This window comes from Pygocentrus nattereri, chromosome 11, assembly GCF_015220715.1.
Source record: "Pygocentrus nattereri isolate fPygNat1 chromosome 11, fPygNat1.pri, whole genome shotgun sequence".
In the NCBI taxonomy this organism is placed as follows: domain Eukaryota; kingdom Metazoa; phylum Chordata; class Actinopteri; order Characiformes; family Serrasalmidae; genus Pygocentrus; species Pygocentrus nattereri.
The window spans coordinates 17,942,522-17,967,416 of NC_051221.1; the positions used below are offsets into that span (position 1 = coordinate 17,942,522).

General features: G+C 40.1%; 1 protein-coding gene across 18 annotated transcripts in view; it reads left to right on the top strand.

Annotated features, from left to right (window-relative positions):
- The window catches only part of LOC108430948 (protocadherin alpha-C2-like), a 187,296-nt gene that overhangs the window by 150,313 nt on the left and 12,088 nt on the right, over positions 1 to 24,895 (top strand). For 17 of the 18 annotated variants that reach the window (XM_037542896.1, XM_037542897.1, XM_037542902.1 and 14 more), the window contains 2 exons: positions 11,786 to 11,844; positions 23,461 to 23,546. In XM_037542896.1, the coding sequence (XP_037398793.1) occupies positions 11,786 to 11,844; positions 23,461 to 23,546 (145 nt within the window). Of the gene's footprint in view, positions 1 to 5,714; positions 8,672 to 11,785; positions 11,845 to 23,460; positions 23,547 to 24,895 lie in introns of those variants that run through there. The other variant, XM_017703767.2, reaches the window with a different exon arrangement.

The window sequence follows — 24,895 nt, forward strand, 5'->3', positions numbered from 1 at the left end:
CAAACTATTGCATTATTAAAAGGTTCTTGGCATCATTAAAGCATTCTTCGGACTGATGGAGAATGTGCTTTAGATGGTTCTATACAGCACCAAAAAAGGTGCTTGTATTGTTATGATGTCAGGTCTGCAGCAATAGAATAATGCATTTTGGTGCTAAAAAGAATCATTTTCAAAAATGTTCTATATAGATTTACAGCACATTCTCCATCAATCTGAAGCACCTTTTAAATTATGCAATGAACCATTGGTTCTATATAGAACAATTTTCTTTATGAAAGAACCATTGAAGAAAAAAAACATATTTTTAAATATGCACAATCTCCTATCCGATATGTTAATATGCTAATGCTTAATATTGACAAAAACACAGAATAAGATCCATGTTTAGTGAGCATCCAAGAACAAAATGCTCTCTTTTGCTCTCTCTTGCTCTCTCTCCCTCTCACTCTCCCTCTTACTCTCACTCTCCCTCTTCCTCCCTGCTGTAGTACCACTTTGCACCCACAGAGGGCTGACTTTAGCTGTGTTAGGGTAGGCTGCATGTACCCTAATAAATTAGGAATAGGAAATGCTTCTGTTTAATTTCTCTTTAAATCTTGAAACACAGGTGTGAATACACTGGCATAAACCAATAAAAAGTATAATAATAATAATAATATAATAATAATTATAATAATAATAATAATAATAATAATAACAATAATAATAATAACATAATAGTATGTATTATTATTATTATTATTATTATAAGTAGCAGTAGTATATTTACATCTGTGTTTTTTATTTATTTTACTCTGATTGTGTTTACTTTTCCTTTATTTACCTTTGATATTTACAGTAGTGCTCTTCCTACTGCAAGCCTAATATTGTTTAGACTAGCCTTTGTTGTGGTTTCATGGTGATGTCATCTCCGACTATGGCTGGATATGAATGATAAATGTGGTGAGGTCATCTCTCATGGCCAAGAGCAGAGTGTTAGCGATAGGAAGCCTGTCAGTTAGAAGACTGATAGACAGACACTAAACTGACTCACACACACACACACACACACACACACACACACACACACACACACACTGCACTGACTCAAACCATCTCATAGAAACACCAGTGACCTCCATTTCAGTAGCGCAGGACCCAGAGGATAAACAGGTACGACTCCTCATACACACAAATGAACAAGCAAAAAATAACCCATAACCTTTCATAACCCTTTCACCCTGGCGTGTGAAACTCCACATGGCATAACAGCCATTTATGCACTCTAATGAATGTCTTTTTAAAGGAGCCGATTAGAGTGCAGTAATGAGGTGTGTTAATATTTCAAAGATATGTATAATATATGAACAGAGACATTTATTCATATCAAAATCTCTGCTCTGAAAGCATGAGCTGTATGGCTCTATAAACCAGAAGATGATCTATCTGTCTGTCTATCTGTCTATTTTGTCTATTTTTCTTTCTATCTGCAGGCATATCCAAAATTTTGAATGTTTTGTTGATTTTTTCAAAAACAATTGATATAACTTCTAATCAGAACAACTCAAATATAAAATATATTTTTCTACAAATTTTAGTGCTATGTCTTTTTATTTGAAATAATATAAAATATAAAATAAAATAAACTTAAATATAAATCATGGCAGAACCCCCCCCCCCCACACACACACACACAAAATATATTAAATTAAGCAAATAAACAGCACTTCTTGTGTCAGAAGAAGTGTGTTTTCTGTAGAGGATGTCTTATTTTCAGTCAACAAAGCATCATTTGACCAGGGGCACCCAAACCTTTGCATACAACTGTGCCTGTCTGCCTGTTTGTTTGTCCGTCTTTCTGTCTTTTTTTCAGGCTATCAATTTATGTAAGTATTTGATGTTAAATAGTAACTGCAATAACCCTTACCCAACCCAGCTCCAGCTGTTCCCACCTTTTTTCTTATCTGCTCACTCGCTCAGCTGGCACAGACTAAAGAGAGACATGGTGCAGGAGAGGAACAGGATGTAAATGAGAAGACAGGAAGAGAGTCTGGAAGAGAGGGAGCAGGAGAAATGAAAAGCAAACATTTACTAATGAGAGGATGCTTAATGGAGACAAAAATAGAAGTATGAAAAAGTGCAGTGTTTTCTCACAGGACTCATCTTTTATCTGAGAAAGCATGTGTATTTCAGGAGAGGGCATGCGTGCTGTCAACTGAGGCATCAGAATCCAGTCTGTGTTTAAGGCTGACAGGCACCCATCTAAGTGCAGAGTAATCGAGATAACTTAATCTGAAAGCCCACGGGTAAAAGCAATTAGCTGTAGTGAGCAGATGGACTTCATTCGAACAGGTAAGGAAGAAAAAGATATGCCAGTCTTCAACAGACACAGTAAACGTGTGTGTGTGGGCATGTGTGCGCGTGTGTGTTTAGACACAGCGTTGAAAAGGCCAGGTGTTTAAATCCTCTCATGCGTGTAATTGACGAGATTACAGGTGTGTCTTTTTTTCTTTTTCTCTCTCAAAGTGGCGTAAACATGAGCGGGTGTCCCGTAGGGGAAAGCTGCTAAATGTCAGGGGCAGTAAGGGTGGAATTCGCCTCTTTTACTGCACAAGGCTGATAACCCACCAAGAAGCTTGTAAATCGTTTTCAATTTTTCTCCAAAAGAAAAGTCATCAAAGGATGTCTGATCTTCTGACAATGGGGATTTTTTTTTGCTGATGTGTTTTGACATGTACAGTGTGTTTGATATTCAGCTCCACTGACTGAGTTAGTAGCCCACGCCTCGAGAGGCCATCAGCAGCACAGTGAAGTTGTGGGCTGAAGTGTGGATCTCTCTTTCGCCCCCTCAGTGTGCAGGAAGAGAGAACAGTGTCTGTGTGAATCAGTGGAGTTGAGCGTTGCTGTGGGCACACTGATGCACTGATAAAGAGTGAGAGAGAGAGAGAGAGAGAGAGAGAGAGAGAGAGAGAGGGAGAGAGAGAGGTGCAAAAAGAAAGTGGCCCAGTGGCCCAATGACTCATAAAAGCACCTAATTAATATAGGCAGGCCAAGCTGTCTTTGCTAAAGTTTCAATTAATATTATCTATAATTATATGTCTAAATGCAGCTAAATGTAGCTTGTGATCCTCTGAAAGCACAGAGAAATATATTGGCAATCATTGTAGACATCGTATGTTCAAAAGCATCCAGGCACCAAGTAAATACAGCTTCTTTAGGGTGAACCCATTTCAGGCTGTGTAGCAGTGCAACTGCATTCTCACGACTGATAGAGCTCCATCCAACACCTTTGAAATGAGCTGGAATGGAATTTGCAAACCAGAACTGATCATCTTACATCAGTGCCTGACATCACTAATCAAATCTTTACAGTGGTGTTCCAACATCTAATGTAAAACTACAGGAGAATAGAGGCTGCTATTACTGCACCAGGGGTCACAAACTCCCTACTAATACCCTTTCAAATAAATGTTATCTTGTTTATTTGATTTTGCAGTCAAATGTTCCATAGTTCCCCAGCTTTTCCTAAAGACTATAAGTTAACTTTTTTAATCTACATTGTACAGCTTCACTCAGAGGTCATAAAGCGAAGTTTTAGGAAATGTTATTAGACTTTTTCATGTATAGTATGCCATTGAGAGCTGTGGTTGATGTCCATCTGTTTTATCTGCGTCATTTGGCGCATGGGTCAGAGCACCCTCCCTTGCATTTACTGACGCTGATCACAGCAGGTTAAAGGCCCACCACAACTGATTAGGACCCAATCTAAATTAAATTTTAATTGGACCTACACAAGCTCAGATTTCTCTCATTACAGATGCGAGCTGATCCGAACAAGCTGGGATATTGCTGGGATATTATTGGACTAGTCAATTATTGCCACCTGAAAGCAGGTTAACTACAGCTCTGTCACATCCACCTGGAGATAGTTGCTCTTCTACCTGTGCAGATGGAGGAATACAAAGATATACATTGATCTTTCTGTCTCTCCCTCTTAAGTGTGTGTGTGTGCGTGTGTGTGTGTGTGTGTGTGTGTGTGTGAGAGAGAGAGAGAGAGAGAGAGAGATTTAATAGGATAGCACTAAGAACTACAGGAGACATTAATGCATACAGCTTTGTGATTTGTGCTTCCTTGATATACATTCATTGATTCATTAAAGGCCAGGGCGCAGGTTTTACTGGCTGGGTGTGAAGTCTCTTTACAGTTCAGAGCACTGCCAGGGCAAATGTCCATAGGCTGGATCCAAGAGTACTTTAACTGCATTATCATTATATTGATTTGAAGTGTACACACACATAAACACACACACATATATATATATGTATATATATATATATATATATATATATATATATATATATATATATATATATATATATATATGAGCACAGATTGTTCACTCCACTGACTTTTGGCAGTAATTGTGCTGATGTAATATATTTTATTCATGTGCACATTTTTAATGTATACCGATGTGCACAGTTGAATGAAGTAAATTCTGAGTACTTTTGTTACGCTGGGCCTATTTAGCCTATCACACATTTCTGTTTTACCGCTATCCTACCAAAAACTTGTATCTTCAAAACAGTGTCTTCATGGAGAAGGAAATGTACTTATCTTGCACTTAGTCATTTTGGACCATTAACATTGGTCTGTTCATTGTAAATTTTGAAGAGAATGCAACGGGTATAACTGGAATTTTCTAATTATGCAAAAAAGGGGAAAAATGACAAAAGCTGAGAGGTTTTTCCGCACAAGTGATGATTTACTAATACGTCATGTAGTTCTTATTTACTAACTACTGCTACCAACAGAAAAGAAAAAGAAAAATAAAAATAATGGCATAGTAAAAAAATGAATGTGTCCAGTTACAGTTTACCACTGTTCCTCTTTCTGTGTCTGCCTTCTTGCATCTCCGCCACCGCTCGTATCACTAGCACACCGAAATGGATTTGAGCAACTTCAGGATGGCAGAGGGACTCGCACTAGTTTGTTTTGACAGTTATGGCGAGGGGGCAGGTCGAGAGCATCTTGTCGGTGACCTGGTTTGCATCAGAGCGCGCACCCTGAGCTCGTGCTGCACATAAGCTGATGAATGGGGATGTGACCCCTGCTTGGGGTTGGAGAAAGAGAGAGAGAGAGAGAGAGAGAGAGAGAGAGAGAGAGAGAGAGAGAGAGAGAGAGAGAGGATGTAATCTTAATTTTTGGTCATTCGAGCCGTCAGCCTCGCAGGCACTGAGCTCGTGCTGGTGCCTGGCTCAAGCTGTTCTGTAAAAATTGGGCGCAAGGCAAGATATGTTCATTGCATGGTAAAGCGTACATTTTCAGTGTGCTAAGCCTTTTCATGCATCACTTTCTGTATATATTTTTACAGAAATGTTTAAAGCAAAGGTGTATTAGAGTGAAAATAAAAGCAGTGTGCAGGTTAAGTGGCACGAGATGCAGCCAAGCTCCTCAACTGCACGCACAGAGGACACAATGAAAAAAGGGCGGTGGCGCTCTCAGTGTGATTAAATGCATCGGTGTTTTCAATTGGTGTTTTAGTGCGCGCAAGAAAATGCAAACACTATAACAAACTACGATGCAAAATGGATCGTTTTCGTTTTTAATCCGTCCAAATCAGTGAGTTGCGCGATCGTTTTGAGAAGATTTGTCGCTGTTTTTGTTCGGAGGTGCTGAAATGCAGCGCGCAGTGTTTGATGGAGAGGGCGCAGCTCCCCTCCCCCGCCAGAACAGCGCAACGAGCGAGCGCAAGGGAGGAGAGAGGAAGGGGGGAGCAGAGAGAAAGACAGAGAGAAGAGAGAGAAGAGGGAACGATAAGCTGAACCCGCGTGAGGGGAAACTAGAATCAGCCTCGCGGAGAAGAGGGGCAAAAACGAGTGGTGAGGACAAAGAAGAGAACATGGAGGGAGCAGGAAAATGTCCGTTTAACGAGGCAGCGGAGAGGAGACTCTGGTATTCCTGCACATAGCCGAGGTAAAACGGACAGCTCCCCACCTCTATTGTCCTTTTGGGGCTTTTTGATGCCGTGGCGGGAGCAATCACACAGCAAGCTCGAAAGGCGGAAACAGTTTTTAGTCCGTCTGCAGATTGTGCCGGCTTGCGATGGCTGTTGTGGGGCGATGCAGAAGCACAAAGGATAACGCACCTCTTTGTTTTTATTTCGTCGTTGTTTTTGTACTCAGTGGCCTTACGGATGCACAAATTCGCTACACAATTCCCGAGGAGCTGGAGACCGGGGCTGTGGTTGGTGACATCGTTCGAGATTTGGGACTCGACCTGCGAAAGCTCTCGGCCCGCCGCATCAGAATAAGCTCGGACAGCGCGAGGCGGTACTTCAGCATCAACCACAAAACCGGTAAGCTCTTGGTCAGTGACCGGATCGACCGCGAGACGCTCTGTGAGTTCAGCGGCGCATGTCTTCTTAGCCTCGAGGTGGTCGTAGAGAATCCCCTCGAGGTGCACAACGTGGAGGTGGAAATTTTGGACGCGAACGACAACGCACCTCTTTTCCCCAGAGACGAGTACCAGCTGGAGATCTCCGAGGCGGCTCAGCCTGGCGCGCGGTTCCCTATCGAAGGCGCGCAGGACTCAGACGACGCCTCAAATTCCGTGCGCCATTATCGCCTCTCCCCGAACGAGCACCTCGCACTGGACTCCAACAAGCCGCCCGCCAATGGAAAGCACATAGAGCTCATTCTGAAAAAGCCGTTCGATCGCGAGCTGGTGCCATCTCATCAGCTCGTCCTCACAGCTACGGACGGTGGCACTCCCCCGCGCTCAGGCACAGCCAAAATCAATGTGCGTGTTTTGGACACCAACGACAACGTGCCGAAGTTCGACAGCTCTGTGTACAAAGTGAAGCTGCGGGAGAATTCACCTCTCGGGGCTCTGGTGATCAAACTGAATGCCACAGATCGGGACGAAGGCACAAATGGAGAAGTTTATTACTCCTTCAGTTCATACACACCGGAAAGGGTTCGACAGATGTTCAGCATGGATACAGACACAGGAGAGATCCGAGTCAAGAGTAACGTGGACTATGAGGAGACCAACAGCTATGAAATGTATATCCAGGCTATGGACCGGGGACATGGGGCGGTAGCAGTGCACTGTAAAGTAGTGGTGGAGGTGCTGGATGTAAATGATAACCCTCCTGAAATTGTGCTTTCCACTCTCTCCAGTCCAGTGAGAGAGGATGCTCGAGCAGACACTGTGGTGGCTCTGATCAGTGTTAATGACCGTGACTCTGGCCAAAACAAGCATGTCACCTTAGACATCATTCCTCCTGACCTGCCTTTTAAGATAAAATCATTCAGGAACCACTACACCATAGTCACCTCAGCGTTCCTGGACAGAGAAACCATATCATACTATAATGTCACAATAACCGCAGTCGATGGAGGAATTCCAGCTCTTTCCTCTTCCATGATTGTACGTGTAGAAGTGGCGGATGTGAATGACAACCCACCTCGTTTTGAGCAGACATCATACACTGTCTATGTCACTGAGAATAATGCCCCAAGTGCTCCTTTGTGTGTTGTCAAGGCCACAGATCCTGACGCCAATGAGAATGCCCGAATCACTTACACTGTTCTGAACGATAACAACCATGGGATTTCAGTGACATCATACGTGTCGATCAAACCCGCCACAGGTGAAGTGTATGCATTGCGCTCTTTTGACTTCGAGAAGCTGCGAGAGTTTCACTTCCAGGTCAAAGCTCAAGACAATGGCGTGCCACCTTTGAGCCGTGTGGCAACAGTCTATGTTTACGTCATGGACTCCAACGACCACGCACCACGCTTTGTCCACCCAATTGCCAATGTGTCCCACACAACTGAGACTATACTTCGGAATGCAGAGGCAGGTGTGTTGGTAACACGTGTGCTGGCATGGGATGGGGATGCAGGGCAGAATGCCTGGCTGCTCTATGCACTCGAACACCCTCCCGAGCTTGACCTATTCAAGGTGCATGAACACACAGGTGAGATCCGCACCACGCGTCGCGTTTTTGAGGACAACTCTACTGTCTTCAGCCTTACAGTGCATGTCAGAGACCATGGCCTGCCGCCACGCTCTGCCTCTGCCACCATTAATGTGGCTGTCATGGAACTCCCACCAAAAGTGGCCCCTGACCCCAAACGCATCATAAGGCCACATGGCACCCTCATCTTTTCCAATGTTACGTTATACCTCATCGTCGCCCTCACTGCCACCACCTTTGTCTTCTTGGTCACTGTTTTTGTTCTGGCCATTGTGCGCTGCCATGCTTACTGTAGCCAACCTGATGCATGCTCTTGCTCACCTTGTTGTGGATCCAAGAAGAAAAAGACACCCAAAGAAGGTGGAGGAAGTGGGGGAGGAGGTGGAGGTGGAGGTGGTGGGGCCTCAGGTGGAGGAGGAGGAGGAGGAGGGGGAGGAGGAAACCAGCAGCAACAGGCTGTAGCCCTGCGGAGGGACCTTAAAGTAGAGCCTCATTACATTGAAGTTCGAGGAAATGGCTCTCTGACCAAAACTTACTGCTACAAGACCTGCCTAACAGCCACTTCAGGAAGCGACACATTCATGTTCTACAATACGGGCCGGCCACTGAGTGGGACCTGGGGCTCGGGGGCAGAGCGGTTCTTCACAAGCCAGAGTGGACAATTTGTGAGAAGGCTTAGTATGCCCGACGCCACGGCCATACAGGTGTGTGCCACACCCACACTCGTCTGACAGGCTTTGTCATTGCATCCCTTGTATCAAAAACAGCTTTGACATGTATTTTTATAATAAAGTGGTCAAAATGGGTAGTTACTTAATGCTGCATACAAAAGAAGCACCTTTCTGTACACTATAGATTTGGAGATTATGGATGAGTGGAGGGTTTTGCTGATGCTGATGGATTTTAATAATTTTTTTTCCACCTCATCATTCTGCAACTGTATGTGTGTTTGGCCCCGTTTTTCAGAGCTCCTTTCAGCAGAAGCATTATGTCTGTGCTTGTTTCTGATGACTCAGGACATCAGAGATTATATATCTATTCTCTGTGCACTCATTTACAGCTGTCACAAAAACACTTTTCATCAACTGTCTTGTTTAGTGCGGAATATAGAAAAACAGCCTCTCATCCCCTTCCCCTGCTTACACTCGCTCTCTTTCTGTCTTCCTCTCTTCTCTCTCTCTTTCTCTGTGCCTTTCTGTATGCACTGCACTGCAGTCTTCAGTAGCAGTACAGCTGGGGGTGTTATATTTAGAGGTGTGAAACTCAAGCAACACCCCAGATTCTCTGTTCCCACACTTAACTGTATCTGTAGAGCTGCTCCAGTCTGGTCTGCCTTTAGCAAGAGCAAATATGATTGGACATTATCCAAAGAAACCATAAATGTGGCTTACAGAATAGTGAGTATCATGATTGGTCCCTTGGGGATAAGAAGAATCTTTTGATTAGAACAGAACTGCACCCCTTATTTTTGTGCACAGTATTGCTTGCAGTAGATACATGTAAATATTCTGAGCTGTTCTACAATAAGCATTGCTGCAGTGGTCCCATCATAGTTTATAGGACTGTGAGGATGTGGTCCTACTTCCTCACAGAAGCGTGTAGATTTTGCCTGGAAGTCACACATGAAGCTCCTAGAGCATGAAGTCATGGTGCTATGGATGCGCTTCAGCTCACAATAACATGAATAGTGCATGGTATTACATTTCTCTGCAGTCATGTAAAGGAGAGATCTACTGCCCAGTTATTAGAACCCAGTAAACAGGTTTTGATATGAAACAAATCAGTATACACTTATCAGACAAGCCAAGGCAGACTGTTATGACAAGCTATCAGTAACAACATGTACACACACACAACCATATTTAATGTTTGCTGAGCTCTCCTGGTTGTATGTACTTTTATACTTTTATGGTGAGTGATTGAATGAAAGCATATCTGTGTGCATAACATGCTATGATAGGAAAGGGGTTGGTTTCAGAAGTAATTATTGCCTGATGCCTGTCTCTCTCATTGAATGCCAGTCATGTTTCTCTCTCTATGTAATTAAGTGCCAGTGGTGTGTGGTTCCACATTGTAACCCACTGATTGGACGTTTAGGTTTGGAAATGGCAGCGGGGGAGTGATGTGATTGGTTGGCGCAAGGGTATGAGCGCTGTATCCAGGCGAGGTGTGTCTGCACAGCAGAGAGAGGGAGAGAGAGAACGCAGGAAAGAAAGAAAAAGAAAGAAAGCAAGGAACTGTTGGCGAGACAAGATCAGACCAAAACCCGAGAGCTTGTTATCTCCTTCTCTTCAGACCACACACACATGCACTTGTGCATATACACACACTTTCACTCCTCTGCTTTCAAAGGGAAAACAGGCAAAGAGGGAGAATTTTAGAAGCTTGAACTCCAACAGCCAAGCCCAGATCCGCAATCAGTGCACTGAGACAAAGTGACCTAAAGGCAGCACTGCTTCTAGGACAGAGTGCATACACTGCGGATGGGTGTTGTATCAAGCTACCATTGCAGAGGGACCACTGTAGACATATTTAAATGGGCATATCCAACTGTTACATAAAGACTTGCACCTTCTGGCTATGAGATTTTGTGTTTTTCAGTTTGATGGTTTTGTAAGGGAGATTTTTTTTTACTACTGGTGAAAGGGTATGAATTTTAAAGCGAAATGCCTTGATAGACTCTTTCTACCTGTCTCTTATACAGTTTAAGACCACAGTATATATGTATGCATGTATGTATGTATGTATGTATGTGTGTGCATGTGTATGAGTAGATATGCTGTGGTAAAGTCATGAAAGCAGTGAGGTCTGTACAAGTATAGTTATGCTAGATATGGAAATTGTGTTGGAGAAGAGAAGCAGCTTTGGCTTATTACAGCATGCATTGGATTTCTGTGATGAATGGCTACTGGGAAGTAAGGGAGCAAGAGAGGAGAAGAGCAGGGGCCACGGTTGATTCTATAGACCTAAGAATATTTATGTGTGTCAGACAGGAAACAGGCATTGGGCTGCTATGATTCAGCACAGATACCATCCTTAAACTTGATTATTTGTTATCAACTATTGTTATTAACTTTTTTTTCCCACACAAGTTTAAATAGCACATGACTGTTGCATTTATGCAGATTTTTAAGATGTTTTTTCTTTGTAATTTATATTTATGTGTAATGCTGTTGAGGATTTTCATGAGATCAAGCAGGTACATAATCAGAGTAACAACATTTACTGCAGTTCTCTCTCTCTCTCTCTCTCTCTCTCTCTCTCTCTCTCTCTCTCTCTCTCTCTCTCTCTCTCTCTCTCTCTCCTCCCCCTTTCCCCATGCAGGTGCAAACCCAAGAGGCTAAACCAAATTGATCTACCCCTTCCTTATGTTTCTTTTCCTTTAATACTCTACCCAGACTATAAGCCTTGACTTCAAGAGACTGTGCAAATATTTAAGTATTTTAGAGTGGCTTAGTTTGGCAAGAAAAGATGCCTGATGAATGTATTGGTATATGTATGTATGTATGTGTGTTTATCTGTGCCTAAGAAAAAGAATCACTCTAACCCATTCTCTGCAGGAAGTTCTTTGCTGCCCATAACAATGAAGATATGACTACAACACTTGCCTATGATTAATGGATGTTATTGGATTTTGCCTTTGTGTAGTATATTTTAATATTTTAACAAATCCTTTCTTCTTCTTCTTCTTCTTCTTCTTCTTCTTCTTCTTCATCTTCTTCTTCTTCTTCTTCTTCTTCTTCTTCTTCATCTTCTTCATCATCTTCTTCTTCTTCTTCTTCTTCTTCTTCATGTTCTCAATTTCCTCTTTGCTGCAGCCCAAGGCTCCAAATGCAGACTGGAGATACTCAGCTTCTCTCAGAGCAGGAATGCAGAGGTATGACAGTTAAAATTCTTTCTAATCATACACAACACTCACATGAAGCTTTCAGACACCTCATGGTTTCAGCAATGCTAGCAGCACTACAGCTCTCATAAACTCTTCATATAGTTATTTTCAACTTATATGGAATGGTGTGCTGTTATCATTGGTCAGATTGCATTCTATTGTAAATTTTGATTGAATGTTACATTCATGACATAAAAGTAACACAAAAGCAACAAACTTAAATAAAACTGGAGTAGTACATATGCTTTACTGCACTGTTCAGCCTTAATATAACTGCAGTATAAAAATGGACTAAATACAGAAGAAACTCTGAATCGTAACATGCAATGCCTATTTTTGTTCCTGCTATGACCAGGCCTATGTCCTCTGTTTTAGTTAGTGATTCCTGTTTTGTTAGTGAAAATATCTTGTCTGTCTTATAAGTCCATCTAATATAGTCTAGTTTTAAAGCTTTCTAGTAGAGCTTAACACTATTAGGGCATCATTAAGCATTAAGTTCTGCTCCAAAAGATTTGGCTCTCCTACAGTACCTTTTGGCATCTATTTATTTATTTATTTATTTATTTATTGAAAAAGATCATAATTGTCAGTTAAAACCTTGAAAAGGTCTCTTCATGTTTTTTTTTGTTTTGTTTTTTTTTTTGTAATGGCATTGCTCCTGTATAGAACTTTGAGAGTATGAATGCATAAAGGGTTCATTGCAACCTTTTTTTTTACCATATAAACCCTTTATGATAACAGTGAAACAATAATATTTCCCATTAGCACATGAGAGCTAACACAAACTAAATGGTTTGAACTTCATCTGCATAGTCTGCAAACTCACTTCTGTACTAATAAATGAACTATACTGACACTATAAATAAACACTATAGACATTTTAAATAAAACACTAAAAACACTAAACACTAAAAAAAGCCTATTGATTTGAATGGGAAATAACACAGGTATGCAAAAAAACGAATTTACTTCTAATAGCAGTTATTTTTACTTTGCATCAAGTTTGAAGTGAATTATTGCTCTGAAATGATCCCTACAATTGGAAACAGAGCCTAGTAATAAACAAGCGAGGGGGATGTGGGTTCTTCTTTCTGAAGAAAATTAAAAATTGACAAAGTGCTCCCCAGTGCAAAAAATATTGTTTCTTCACTTACACCTGTAAAAAACAAAAATAAAATAAACAAACAAGCTAGTTAGCTGTTCACAAAACTATACATATTCTTGACATCTCATGGAAACCACTCAAAATTGCCTGATTTTTGCTCCACCTTGCAAAGAAAAAAAGCCATTTGACAGTCTGTCTGGGTGACTATAGTGGATGTGTAGAGTGATAGATAAAGAGAGGATTTTTACAGAATAAAGCAAAGAAATCACGGACAAATTGATGGATGAAAACAAAGATTCGGTTTGAGGTGAACATTATAAAGATTTGCTGACAAGTCTTTTTGCTAGATTTGCAGAAAACATCGACTGTTGTGTAGCAGTAAAAAATAAAGGTTCATCATATTACCCTCAAGCTCCTGGGCTACATGCTGCAATGTGGATCGCTCAGGCTGGGCCACTAAACGAGGGCCACCTTAACGAGCGCAGGGTTCTTATGATGAGCCAGGTTTATTTTAATGAGCACAGACTAGCATACAGGGAGTCCCTTATTGCTCAGAATCGAGCAGTAATATGATGAACACAGTACGGCTGGACAACCAGCTCCACTATGCAGCGACCATTGCTGGGCACTGTCATCACAGAAACAGAAATAGGTCATAGGCGGCAATAGAAGCCTAGCCTGCGGTCATGTTGCTGTTGCCGTGGCGATGAAGGACACTGGAGATGACTGCTCAGACTGGACGGTGCTTACACAGCTGCCAGCTCTGGGCACTCAGGGCATTGTGTGTGTGCATGTTGGTGTTGGGTTGTCTGGTCTATCTAGATGCTTAAAAATGCTGCATGTATTTATAATTATGCATGTGTCTTGAGGTTATGTGGATATAAAAAAAAAATACATACACATAACATAAGAAAACTAACCACTGCCTGTGTGGTTTGTTGTGTTTTGTAAATGTGTACACGTGTGTTTGTGCATGTGTGTATATTTAACCTCGGATTCATTGTAAGCCATTATAAGTACACTGATTCCTTCTTAATTACAGCAGGGTTTAATGGGAGCTAATGCAACCCAAGCAAATCAATCTAACACACTAAATGAGTCTCATCACTGCTGTCCCCATTTCATACACTCAAAAAGACATTAGATCTATCATCCTCATTTCCACATTCCACACCAGTTTCATTACATATTTACTATATTCATACTGGATCTGACTTTTTGAGCTGTTAGTCAGATTTGAGAGGATTTGGTCTGTTAGCTCTTTGAGAACGTGAGAGGATTTGTGTGCATGTCTATGATGATTTTGACTGCTCCAATGGGATCTAACTGCTCACCATGTGGCTGTGAGGAAGGGATACAGTTTCACTTCCTGCTCTAAAATGCAGGGGTGTGGGCGAAATCAGGATCCCCCATGGGCAAAGCTATGTGTGTTTCGGTAGTGATATGAAAGCATAGGGCAACATTTTTTAAAATAAAAATTAAATAAATTATGATTTTGTAAGTGTTTAGCATATTACTATCTCTATTAATGTTTAAATAGGATTTGTTTTTTAAATAAAGCGAAAAAAGTAAATTAAGATTAAGAAATGAATGAAGCAAAGAAAGAGAAAGTGGAAGAGATGCAGTGAAGGTTGAGCATTAGTTGGGGATCATGTATTCAAGTCAGTGCTTCGCATTAATAATGGATAAGCCCATCTCACTGATTCCTACTTTTCAGCTCTTAAAATGGCCTCCACTAGCCTGTACGCATCCAGCGCATAAAGGAGACACACAAACACGCACTGTAAAGAGTACAAAATTATCTCCCCTTTTGAAAGTTAAACAGCACTCTAGAAGGTAAAATGTGATGAGATGTGTTTATGATGATGACAGAATAATACGAAAGGGAGAGGCAGAGACAGAGTGCGATGGCTGGTGGGAGCCGTTGTGTAGCAGCAGCAGTAATTACTTGACCTTGGAACACATAGATGTATCAGAGAGAGAGAGAGAGAGAGAGAGAGAGAGAGAGAGAGAGAGAGAGAGAGAGAGAGCACCAACTAAAATGGAGGCTCTCTAGTTCCCTTCCCCCTCTTTTCATTCCACAGTCACCTACCTCTGCCTCTCATCCATCTCTTTCCTTTCCTTACTTGCACTCATCACATTTTTTTTCCTGTTTGCTACTTTATATTTCTGGCTGGAATCAGAACATTTTTCAAAGACCTTAACGTTTTGCCATATGCACAAACAATCTTTGCAAATCAATTCAGCAAAGCAGGGAGATGTCAGAGATGCTTTCTTCTATTAATTCTGACATGTATAAAGCTTTTCTAAACAATGGAATATATTTATTATCCACAACTACTGAGTGAATGTAACAATGATAGTATCCAAACAATAAAAGTGGCTGTTCAGCGGTTCTTAGCAAAGCAATGGTTAAATATAGACTTTTAATGGGTAAATTGTTCCTCTGGCTGTTGTATATGGTAATATGGTTCTTTGAAGATTTTTCTCTTTCCAAAAAAAAAAAAAAGTTTCTGGTTTTGCATCACCAAAAGCATTTCTATAAGTCATAAAATCATTTTTTGGCACTATATAGAACCTTTTTTGTGTGCAGCACATAATATTTTGTAAAATATATTTAATATAAATCAATGTAGATTTTAGTTGCTTCTGTCTATATTTTGCATATTCAGTAGAGACCTCTGAAGTAATGCATGATTCTTTAGTCAGCATCATTACCATATTAAAAACCTCAGGTCTATGATGGTTTTCTTTATGAGAGAAATAAATAACATTTTCACAAATTGCTTCTATCACACTGTTCAGTACACGAAAACATTCTCTGATAAGCTTTATATCTATTATATTTATTTATAAATGTGTACTTTTCCCCCAGGTGTCACTGGGTCCTCTGAATAATGACCTTGTTTAACAACCACAATAAGAATGATGCTACATTAATGCTACAAGTAAACTAACACTGCTGAACATAAGGCCACTATAAAACTTAATTATACATATTTGTATACCAACAATAGCTACTTAAACTAGTTGCTACTGACACCTCAAAGCTTGCTGTTTTACATGCTGTTTTGAGGTACTTATTGAGTTTGCTAATCTTATGATTTAAATTCAATATGCAGCAGTGTCATCTTGCACATGGCATCATTTTTGTTTCAGCCATTTCCTCATAATTCAGAGGATCCAGTGATATTCAGAGGAAAAATTTACATGTGACAAATCGTATCAGCTTTACAACACTTTTTTTGTTCATAGTAGTTCAATAGTACAGTAATTCTGGGCAACTACATAGTAATGACAAGGTCTATTGTGATTATGATAGATTAAAAATATGAAAGAGAGAAAAACTATTATACATTTTTTTCATTTTGGAAGCCTATGACGCTTGTGTTGTGTGACACTGAAATAGTGTCTCATACATCACAATTATTTTTATTCCCTCTTTCTTGCTCTCTAGCGCTTTCCTGTCTCTCTCTCTGTCTCTCTCTCTCTCTCTCTCTGTCTCTCTCTGTCTGTCTGTCTCTCTCTCTCCCTCTCTCTCTCTCTCTCTCTCTCTTTCACTGTCCCTGTCTGTCTGTCTGTCTCTCTCTCTCCCTCTCTCTCTCTCTCTTTCACTGTCCCTGTCTGTCTGTATCTCTCTCTCCCTCTCTCTCTCTCTCTCTTTCACTGTCCCTGTCTGTCTGTCTGTCTCTCTCTCTCCCTCTCTCTCTCTCTCTCTCTCTCTCTCTCTCTCTCTCTCTCTTTCTCTTTCACTGTCTCTGTCTCTCTCCTCTCTCAGTTTCTCTCTTACATATAAAGTTCAAATCTTTGCTGACAGCACATTATGCTCTTTTTGTCTCTCATTTTGCCATCAGTGCCATTTTTTTTCAAGATGACTTTTTAAAGAAATGTTATTGTAGAAATGTGATATGTTATTATACTCGTGTTTTGAAGGACAGCAGAGAAAGATGTATTCAGGCATAGAGATGGTAATAAAGCTAGTAGGAGCAAACTATCTTTGGACAGCTCATGCATTATGGATATATCACACTAGAAGATTTAGTCACTGAATAAATCTTATAAATAACAAATTGACATATCCATGCTATACCCTTAAAAAGGTAGCTATTCATTGTTTTTTAATAAAGGCATTGATTTTATATCGATCTGTGCACTTAAATGTTTTTCTATGATGAAAAAACCTGCTATATGTGCAGCTTTAAATAACCTTTTAAATGGTTCTAAATAGCAGCAGTTTAGAAACTTACTATTCATGAACCATTTTTGATTTTGATTTACTATTCATGAACCACTATTTAGTTTATTTGCTAAGGATTTGCTATGGATAGGTATTACAGAACACTGCAAGAGAAAGTAATGGAAACTGTGATGCACAACTCAAGGTTAGTCAAGGTGCCTACATTAAGAGTGTTATTAATTGCATATGATATTTATTTTCTTTACATGTCAAAAGTTACACTATTAGAATTGATTGGATACAGTTTTTTTTATTGTGTAATCAAGCTGTCATTAACATTGTGGCAAATAAATTGCTGTTGTTTCCAATCTGGCTAGCTCTGATTAACTACAACATAGTGTAACTTGATAGTGTTAAATGACTAGCTCAACAATTTGTAGTGACTCTAAACAAAGTGAACCACTGTTTATCACTAGGTTGAATGGAATTGTTGCCAACATTCTGCAAACATTGTCCAAGCTCTGATCTCACAGTAATTATTATGAAAGAACAAATTTTTGGTTGAGTGTAAATAGGCCTGTTAAACAGAAAAGGAAACTGACCACATAAATGGCTCAGATAATTTTAAGATACATTTAAAATATTTGTATAGCTTCTAATTATGTGTTCCAATATGAATAACAGTTGATTCTTATGTTTTCTACAACATGAAAATATTTAAATAACTGATGGTCATTTTTATTCACATGCCAATGGCAACTGTTGAGATAGCAGAAATACATTAATTTGACTCAGTTTGTTCTATGATTCATTTTGTTTCATAACAATATAATGTCCCAGCCCCCCTGTTTTGTTTAAACTGTGCCCTTGGCTTCAGGACAAGAAATCTAAACTCATTCAACCTCTGCTACTCCACAAACTGATCTGGCCTTTGCTTATTTCTCCTGAGGAGAGGAACACAGCACAAGAGAAAAGTAGACAGAGAAAGAATTAGAGATTACAGGGGAACAGACAGACATTTTAAGCCAAGAGTTTAAAGAAACAGCATAGCCTTGCAGCCATCTGGGTTGTCTTTGTTAATTTTCCTGTCTGGCTTATTTTTATCCCTCCCTTTTTTCCTGTAAGAGACTGTGAAAGGTTTAGGAGTGACCCTGCATGCCTCCAGTCTTTCACAGTGACTGCAGGCTCACAGAGCTAATCTTTCTTTAACACACTTCCCACTGCTCACAGAGACACACCCAGCTGCTTGCTTTCCAGATAACAAGAGGGGGGAGTTAGAACAGCAGCTAGAAGAATAAGAAAGATAAAATAGTTTTTAAAATTATTATTTCACCTATGAAAATAAATATGTTATTGTTAAGCACTGTTAACACTGCAGACTTTCTCTGCACGATCCTTCACGGGGGAAGAGAAGAAAGATTTAGCCAATATATTACACTCTTAAAACACAAAGGTGCTGAAAGGGTTCTTTAGAGTGATGCCATTCAAAGAACAAGGTAATGTCTGAGTCTGACTCTTTTAAAAAAAACTTTGTTGTGCTTGGTAATAGTAAAAATAACCATTCAGTAGATGGTTGTTTAAAAAAAAAAAAAAAAACACAGAACTAGCTTGTAACTCACTTACATTTACTCATCAAAGCATTCTCTGCTGGAACACCATTAGACGTAAAACTTCATATTTCTCCTTTTTGAATGTACAAAGAATGATTATTTAAATGATTAAAAATAGGCCTGAATGATTTAATTGATTTTAAATTGATTCTTGGTAGCATTTTCCAATGTAAATGACCAGTTTCTCATTGCCACAGAATAGTCAAATTGAAGGTAAACACTCTGTATGTCAGAGATATTTGTATTTGAGAGCTAATTATTAAAAAAAAACATATATATATATATATATATATATATATATATATATATATAAGTTTATGAACTCCTTGAGGAGTTTAGATTTTTTTCATTGTTTATCCATGATTTTCTTATTTTATCATCACCAGTTTTTATATAAAATGTCAGGTTTATGTTCATCAATTCCATGTACTTCTTTTGAGGGAAACAAGTTGCCAGCAGACTACATGAAACATGGAATCAGAGCATGTGCAAAAGCAAATGAACCACAGCTGCGCTGGTAAACTCAATTAGGTAAAAAACTCAGGTGAAACACGTGGGTGCTCAAGTAATTAATTAAGCAGACCAATAAAAGACATCCTTGGGAAAAATTTTGAGCCCACTGAAAAGGGAGAGGAACCCAACCAAACCACTGTTGTGCCAAGGCGTAAAGCACACAGATCAACAATGCCGAGAGGAAAGGAGACATCCAAGGATCTTAGGAAGCAGGTGGTGACAGCCCATCAGTCTGGGGAAGGCTATAAGACCATCTCCAAAAGATTCCAGCTCCATCCATCCACTGTAAGACAAATCATTTACAATTGGAGGGCACTCAGCAACTCTGCCGAGAAGTGGGCGACCATCAAAACTTACACCAAGAAGCACCAGAAAAATGATAATTCAGGTAAAGGTCAACTTTCAATTACCAGGCCTATGAACAAATTCTTGCCCAGAGTCTCCTGACATCAGTTGAAGCTGGGACAGAAATGAATTATGCAACAAGACAATGACCCAAAGTGCTCCAGCAAAACTACCAAGGAATGGCTTAAGAGAAAGAAGATTCGCACTATGGGTTGGCCAAGTCAAAGTCCGGAGCTCAATCCCATAGAAATGCTGTGGCAAGATCTGAAGCGGGCTGTACATACCATGTCCCTCCAACCTCTGTCAACTGGCAGAGTTCTGCAAGAATGAGTGGGCAAAAATCCCAAAAAGCAGATGTGAGACACTCATGTGTGAGTACAGAAGTTGTTTGCTTGAACTACTGGCTGCAAAAGAGTTCACATACTTTCGCAATTTGCAGATTTTCATTTTTTTGAGAGATACATTACTTTTGTTGAATAAATAATAAAAAAAATATCGTTTTTTTTCTGTGTGTACCTTATTTGGAAGGTCTGCTTTACAAATTGAGATTTGGATTTTCATTTCATAAGATTATTATTTTTTTTTTTTTGGAAAACAATGACCATGTTTGGGTGGTTCACAAGCACTGTGTGTGTATATATATATATATATATATATATATATATATATATATATATATATATATATATATATATATATATATATATATACACTGCTCAAAAAAATAAACAACACAATATAACTCCAAGTAAATCAAACTTCTGTGAAATCAAACTGTCCTCAATTAATTTCACATGCTGTTGTGCAAATGGAATAGACAACAGGTGGAAATTATTGGCAATTAGCAAGACACACTCAATAAAGGAATGGTTCTGCACTTGGGGACCACCTATGCTTTCTGGCTGATGTTTTGGTCACTTTTGAATGTTGGTGGTGCTTTCACACTCGTGGTAGCATGAGACGGACTCTACAACCCATACAAGTGGCTCAGGTAGTGCAGCTGATCCAGGATGGCACATCAATGAGAGCTGTGGCAAGAAGGTTTGCTGTGTCTGTCAGTGTAGTGTCCAGAGGCTGGAGGCACTACCAGGAGACAGGCCAGTACACCAGGAGACGTGGAGGAAGCCGTAGGAGGGCAACAACCCAGCAGCAGGACCGCTACCTCTGCCTTTGTGCAAGGAGGAACAGGAGGAGCACTGACAGAGCCCTGCAAAATTACCTCCAGCAGGCCACAAATGTGCATGTGTCTGCACAAATGGTTAGAAACTGACTCCATGAGGATGGTATGAGGGCCCAACGTCCACAGATGGGGGTTGTGCTCACAGCCCAACACCATGCAGGACGCTTGGCATTTGCCAGAGAACACCAGGATTGGCAAATTCGCCACTAGCGCCCTGTGCTCTTCACAGATGAAAGCAGGTTCACACTGAGCACATGTGACAGACGTGACAGAGTCTGGAGACGCCGTGGAGAGCGATCTGCTGCCTGCAACATCCTTCAGCATGACCGGTTTGGCAGTGGGTCAGTAATGGTTTGGGGTGGCATTTCTTTGGAGGGCCGCACAGCCCTCCATGTGCTCACCAGAGGTAGCCTGACTGCCATTAGGTACCAAGATGAGATCCTCAGACCCCTTGTGAGACCATATGCTGTTGCGGTTGGCCCTGGGTTCCTCCTAATGCAGGACAGTGCTAGACCTTATGTGGCTGGAGTGTGTCAGCAGTTCCTGCAAGAGGAAGGCGTTAAAGCTATGGACACGCCCGCCCATTCCCCAGACCTGAATCCGATTGAGCACATCTGGGACATCATGTCTCACTCCATCCACTAATGCCACGTTGCACCACAGACTGTCCAGGAGTTGGCAGATACTTTAGTCCAGGTCTGGGAGGAGGTCCCTCAGGAGACCATCCGCCACCTCATCAGCGGCATGCCCAGGCGTTGTAGGGAGGTCATTATTATTTTATTTATTTAGATATTACATTACATTACAACATCATACCGGCAACAATTGAGGAGTTTCTTATTGAGGAGTTTCTTCTTTATTTGTGCAACATATCATTTTGTTGTTTTGGTTCACTTCCTTGGAGTTTACAAAGAAAACATTGAACAGGTATAACAGTTAAAAGTAGGACATTTTTAAAAAAATAAATAAATAACAAAAATCAGTAGTGAGAAACAGATATGTGGACACATTACAGTAATGGGAATTAGGGTAAAAAAGACAAATAAATGAATAAAGTTGAAAAAAAGGATACTTTTTTCTGAACCATATAGAGCTCCAATTGGTCTACTAAATTATGCGACTGCTGTTTATCTGCCTGATGTTAATGACACTGAACTATTTGTGGACATGGCTTGAGGCAGCTTCATGAGAATGACTCAAGAGCAGTCCTTTCCATTACTGACACTGTGTCCTTGTTTTACTTGGTAATTTCTGAGTAGTGTTTCTTAAAGCTTAAAGAGCCTCTCCATTATCTGTTCTACAACTATATATCCAAGAATCTTTTAGAAACCTATAGGTTTAACAGTGCAGCTCTTCCCTGATCTTAGACTCCTAAACCTTTCACTAACTGTCTCACCTTGTAAAGGTGTAAGTGTTGTGACTGAGTGACGAGTTTGTGAATCTGTGTAGATTTCCTCTTCTTGCTGTATGTTTTTCTTCTATATGTGTGTCTATGCATATGATGGCTCTTGCAGCAAATCTCCCAGGGTGTTAAAATTTGAGTGCACCAGAGTTTAAGCTCTAATCTAGTAAGCGGTGTGAATACGGATGAGAGAGTACAGCATAATCCATAATCTCTAATCCAGGCCTGTGGATTTCAACATTTGAAAGTGAACTACATCCACCCAACTCAGGCATACCATCTATTAGACTTCACACACACACACACACACACACACACACACACACACACACACACACACACACACACATTTACACTTTCTCCTAGTGGTTTATAGCCTTGGTTTCATTTCAGTAATGCTCTCTATAGTAGACTGTAGCCAGGCTTTAGCTACAGTTTGGCACCTATAAACAACCCTTACACTAAGCCTTACTGAATCAAGAACTGGGGCATTATTACTCTCTGGCCCATTGAAAAGCAAATATGACATTGCTAAATAAGTTTAGAGCATATCTGTTTGTCCATTCATGATGAAATGTTCACAGTGTAAAACACAGCTGCAGAAAAATCTAATTAAAAATGGTACATGATCCTGTGAAAATAAAGTCATTAGTATAATGGACATGATTTCTGGAAACATGTGCGAGGATAAAAACACAGCCATATATGCCTTAGGCTGTAATCATGACAGCACATGCTAACAGTCTGGTTAAACCAGCCTGCTGAACTGATTCAGCACACTGCTGTAAATTCCCCAAGTGGCATGGAGAGTGGGTCTTGTGGATTTGTGGGAAGGGTGTTGAAGAGTGTGCATTTTGTTTGATATATTATTATATCATCTTGCATTCTCATTTTAATACTGCTAATGTAATGAATTGCACCGGTTGCTTCAATGGCAGTTACTGTCACTGTCATATCAAAATCTTCTAAAATAATTTTAAATTTGTTTTACACTATTTAAAAACACCGCTTGAATGCATGAACATTTCATGACTAAATGCTCAGTATATATGCTACAAAATTACTTTGGATGAAAAATGTCTTGCATTAACATAAGTTGTTTACATTACACATTACAAAATACCTCTATTATTTTTCCTTCTACTTTAAAGTTAGCATTAACATGAAGGCACAAGGCTTTAATATGACACGTTATATTAGTTTGATTATTCAGATGCATATATGCAAATGTCTAAATGTCCAACATTCTATTCTCTGTGTTTGTCTGCGTAGCTCTGTTCATATGGAAGAGTCGTCCGTGATGCAGGGGGCTCAAGGGGTTCTGGTGCAGAATTGGCCCACTGTTTCCAGTGCTGCCGGTAAGGAACAGCCCTGCCTGACTCCAGGTTTACAACATTCTGTAGAGTCCTACTGAGTTTGTATTTAGTGTGAAACTGACTTGGTGTGACCTGAACTGCAGGAAATGTTTCTGGCCCTGTTACTGCTTCATTATACCATCAGGATCATCTCTCTCTCTCTCTCTCTTTCTCTCTCTCTCTCTCTCTCTCTCTCTCTCTCTCTCTCTCTCTCTCTCTCTCTCTCTCTCATAGATTCATAGTAACTGTTGTAAGGTCAGAAAAGCTTTACAGAAACCCATTCAATGTAATGAATCTCAGTTGAAGTTTAGATTAGCTACACATTATTGAATTTTCAGTTTAAAATGCTATGCAACTGAGATGGACCATGTTTTGTTAGCTGTTTGAAAATAGGTCAGTTGGAAATTACATATTTGCCACCATGCTAATATTAGTTTGGTTTCTCAACCAAAAAAGTCTATCTATATCTTAACAATGTCTATCAGTCTATCTTAACAATGTGATGTTTCACGCAAAAAATAAACATGAAATTGTGCTATGTATAATTGTGCTATATAATATAATACATATATATATATATATATATTTCTGCACTACATTCAGTTGAATGCAACACTTCAACTGTAGTATTATTCAGTTGATTGGGATTTTACTAACATTTTATAAAGCTTGTCTATCCTCACAATATTTGCAAAAAAGGAAAACAGGCGGAGCAACTGAGTGCCAACATTTTTATTACTCCTATTACCCCTTAAATTTGGTTTCCACTGTGCTCATTACTACAGAACCTTTGTCTTAGGGACATGTGTGGCAGATTTTAAAAGAGGGTTTCTGGTTTCTCCAGTTCTGAATCAATAATCCGCTTATCAGCTGAGTCCGGTGAAAACACTCTCATGAAGGGCAGGGATGGTTATCTGAGAGACAGAGAGCACAGCACAGAATAAACAGGCCAGAGAGTGGCAAGGGGCTTCTGCACAGAGATAACTCAATTAAGATAGAGATGTGTACTGTGGTCAACATAGCTCTGTGCAACACACATGGGGACACACTCATACAAAGCCATTTGAACTGATTAAACCTCAATATTAGATTAATTCTATCTCTGTGTTTCTCATTTACTTTCTCTTGCTCATGGTCTATTCTCTCCATCCCTCTTTATCCTCAGGATGGAATGCTATTTGCTTCTGCTGCAGATGCAGCAAATTAAAATGAGTTACAGAGACTATGGACTAGTCTCTGTAAAGATTAGTAACAAAGATCATGTTTACACCTGGTTATTTCGTGAGAATAAGGATTATATATGAATAGGTATTATACACTTAAAATGCAGGTGTAAATGTAGGAGGTGGCCT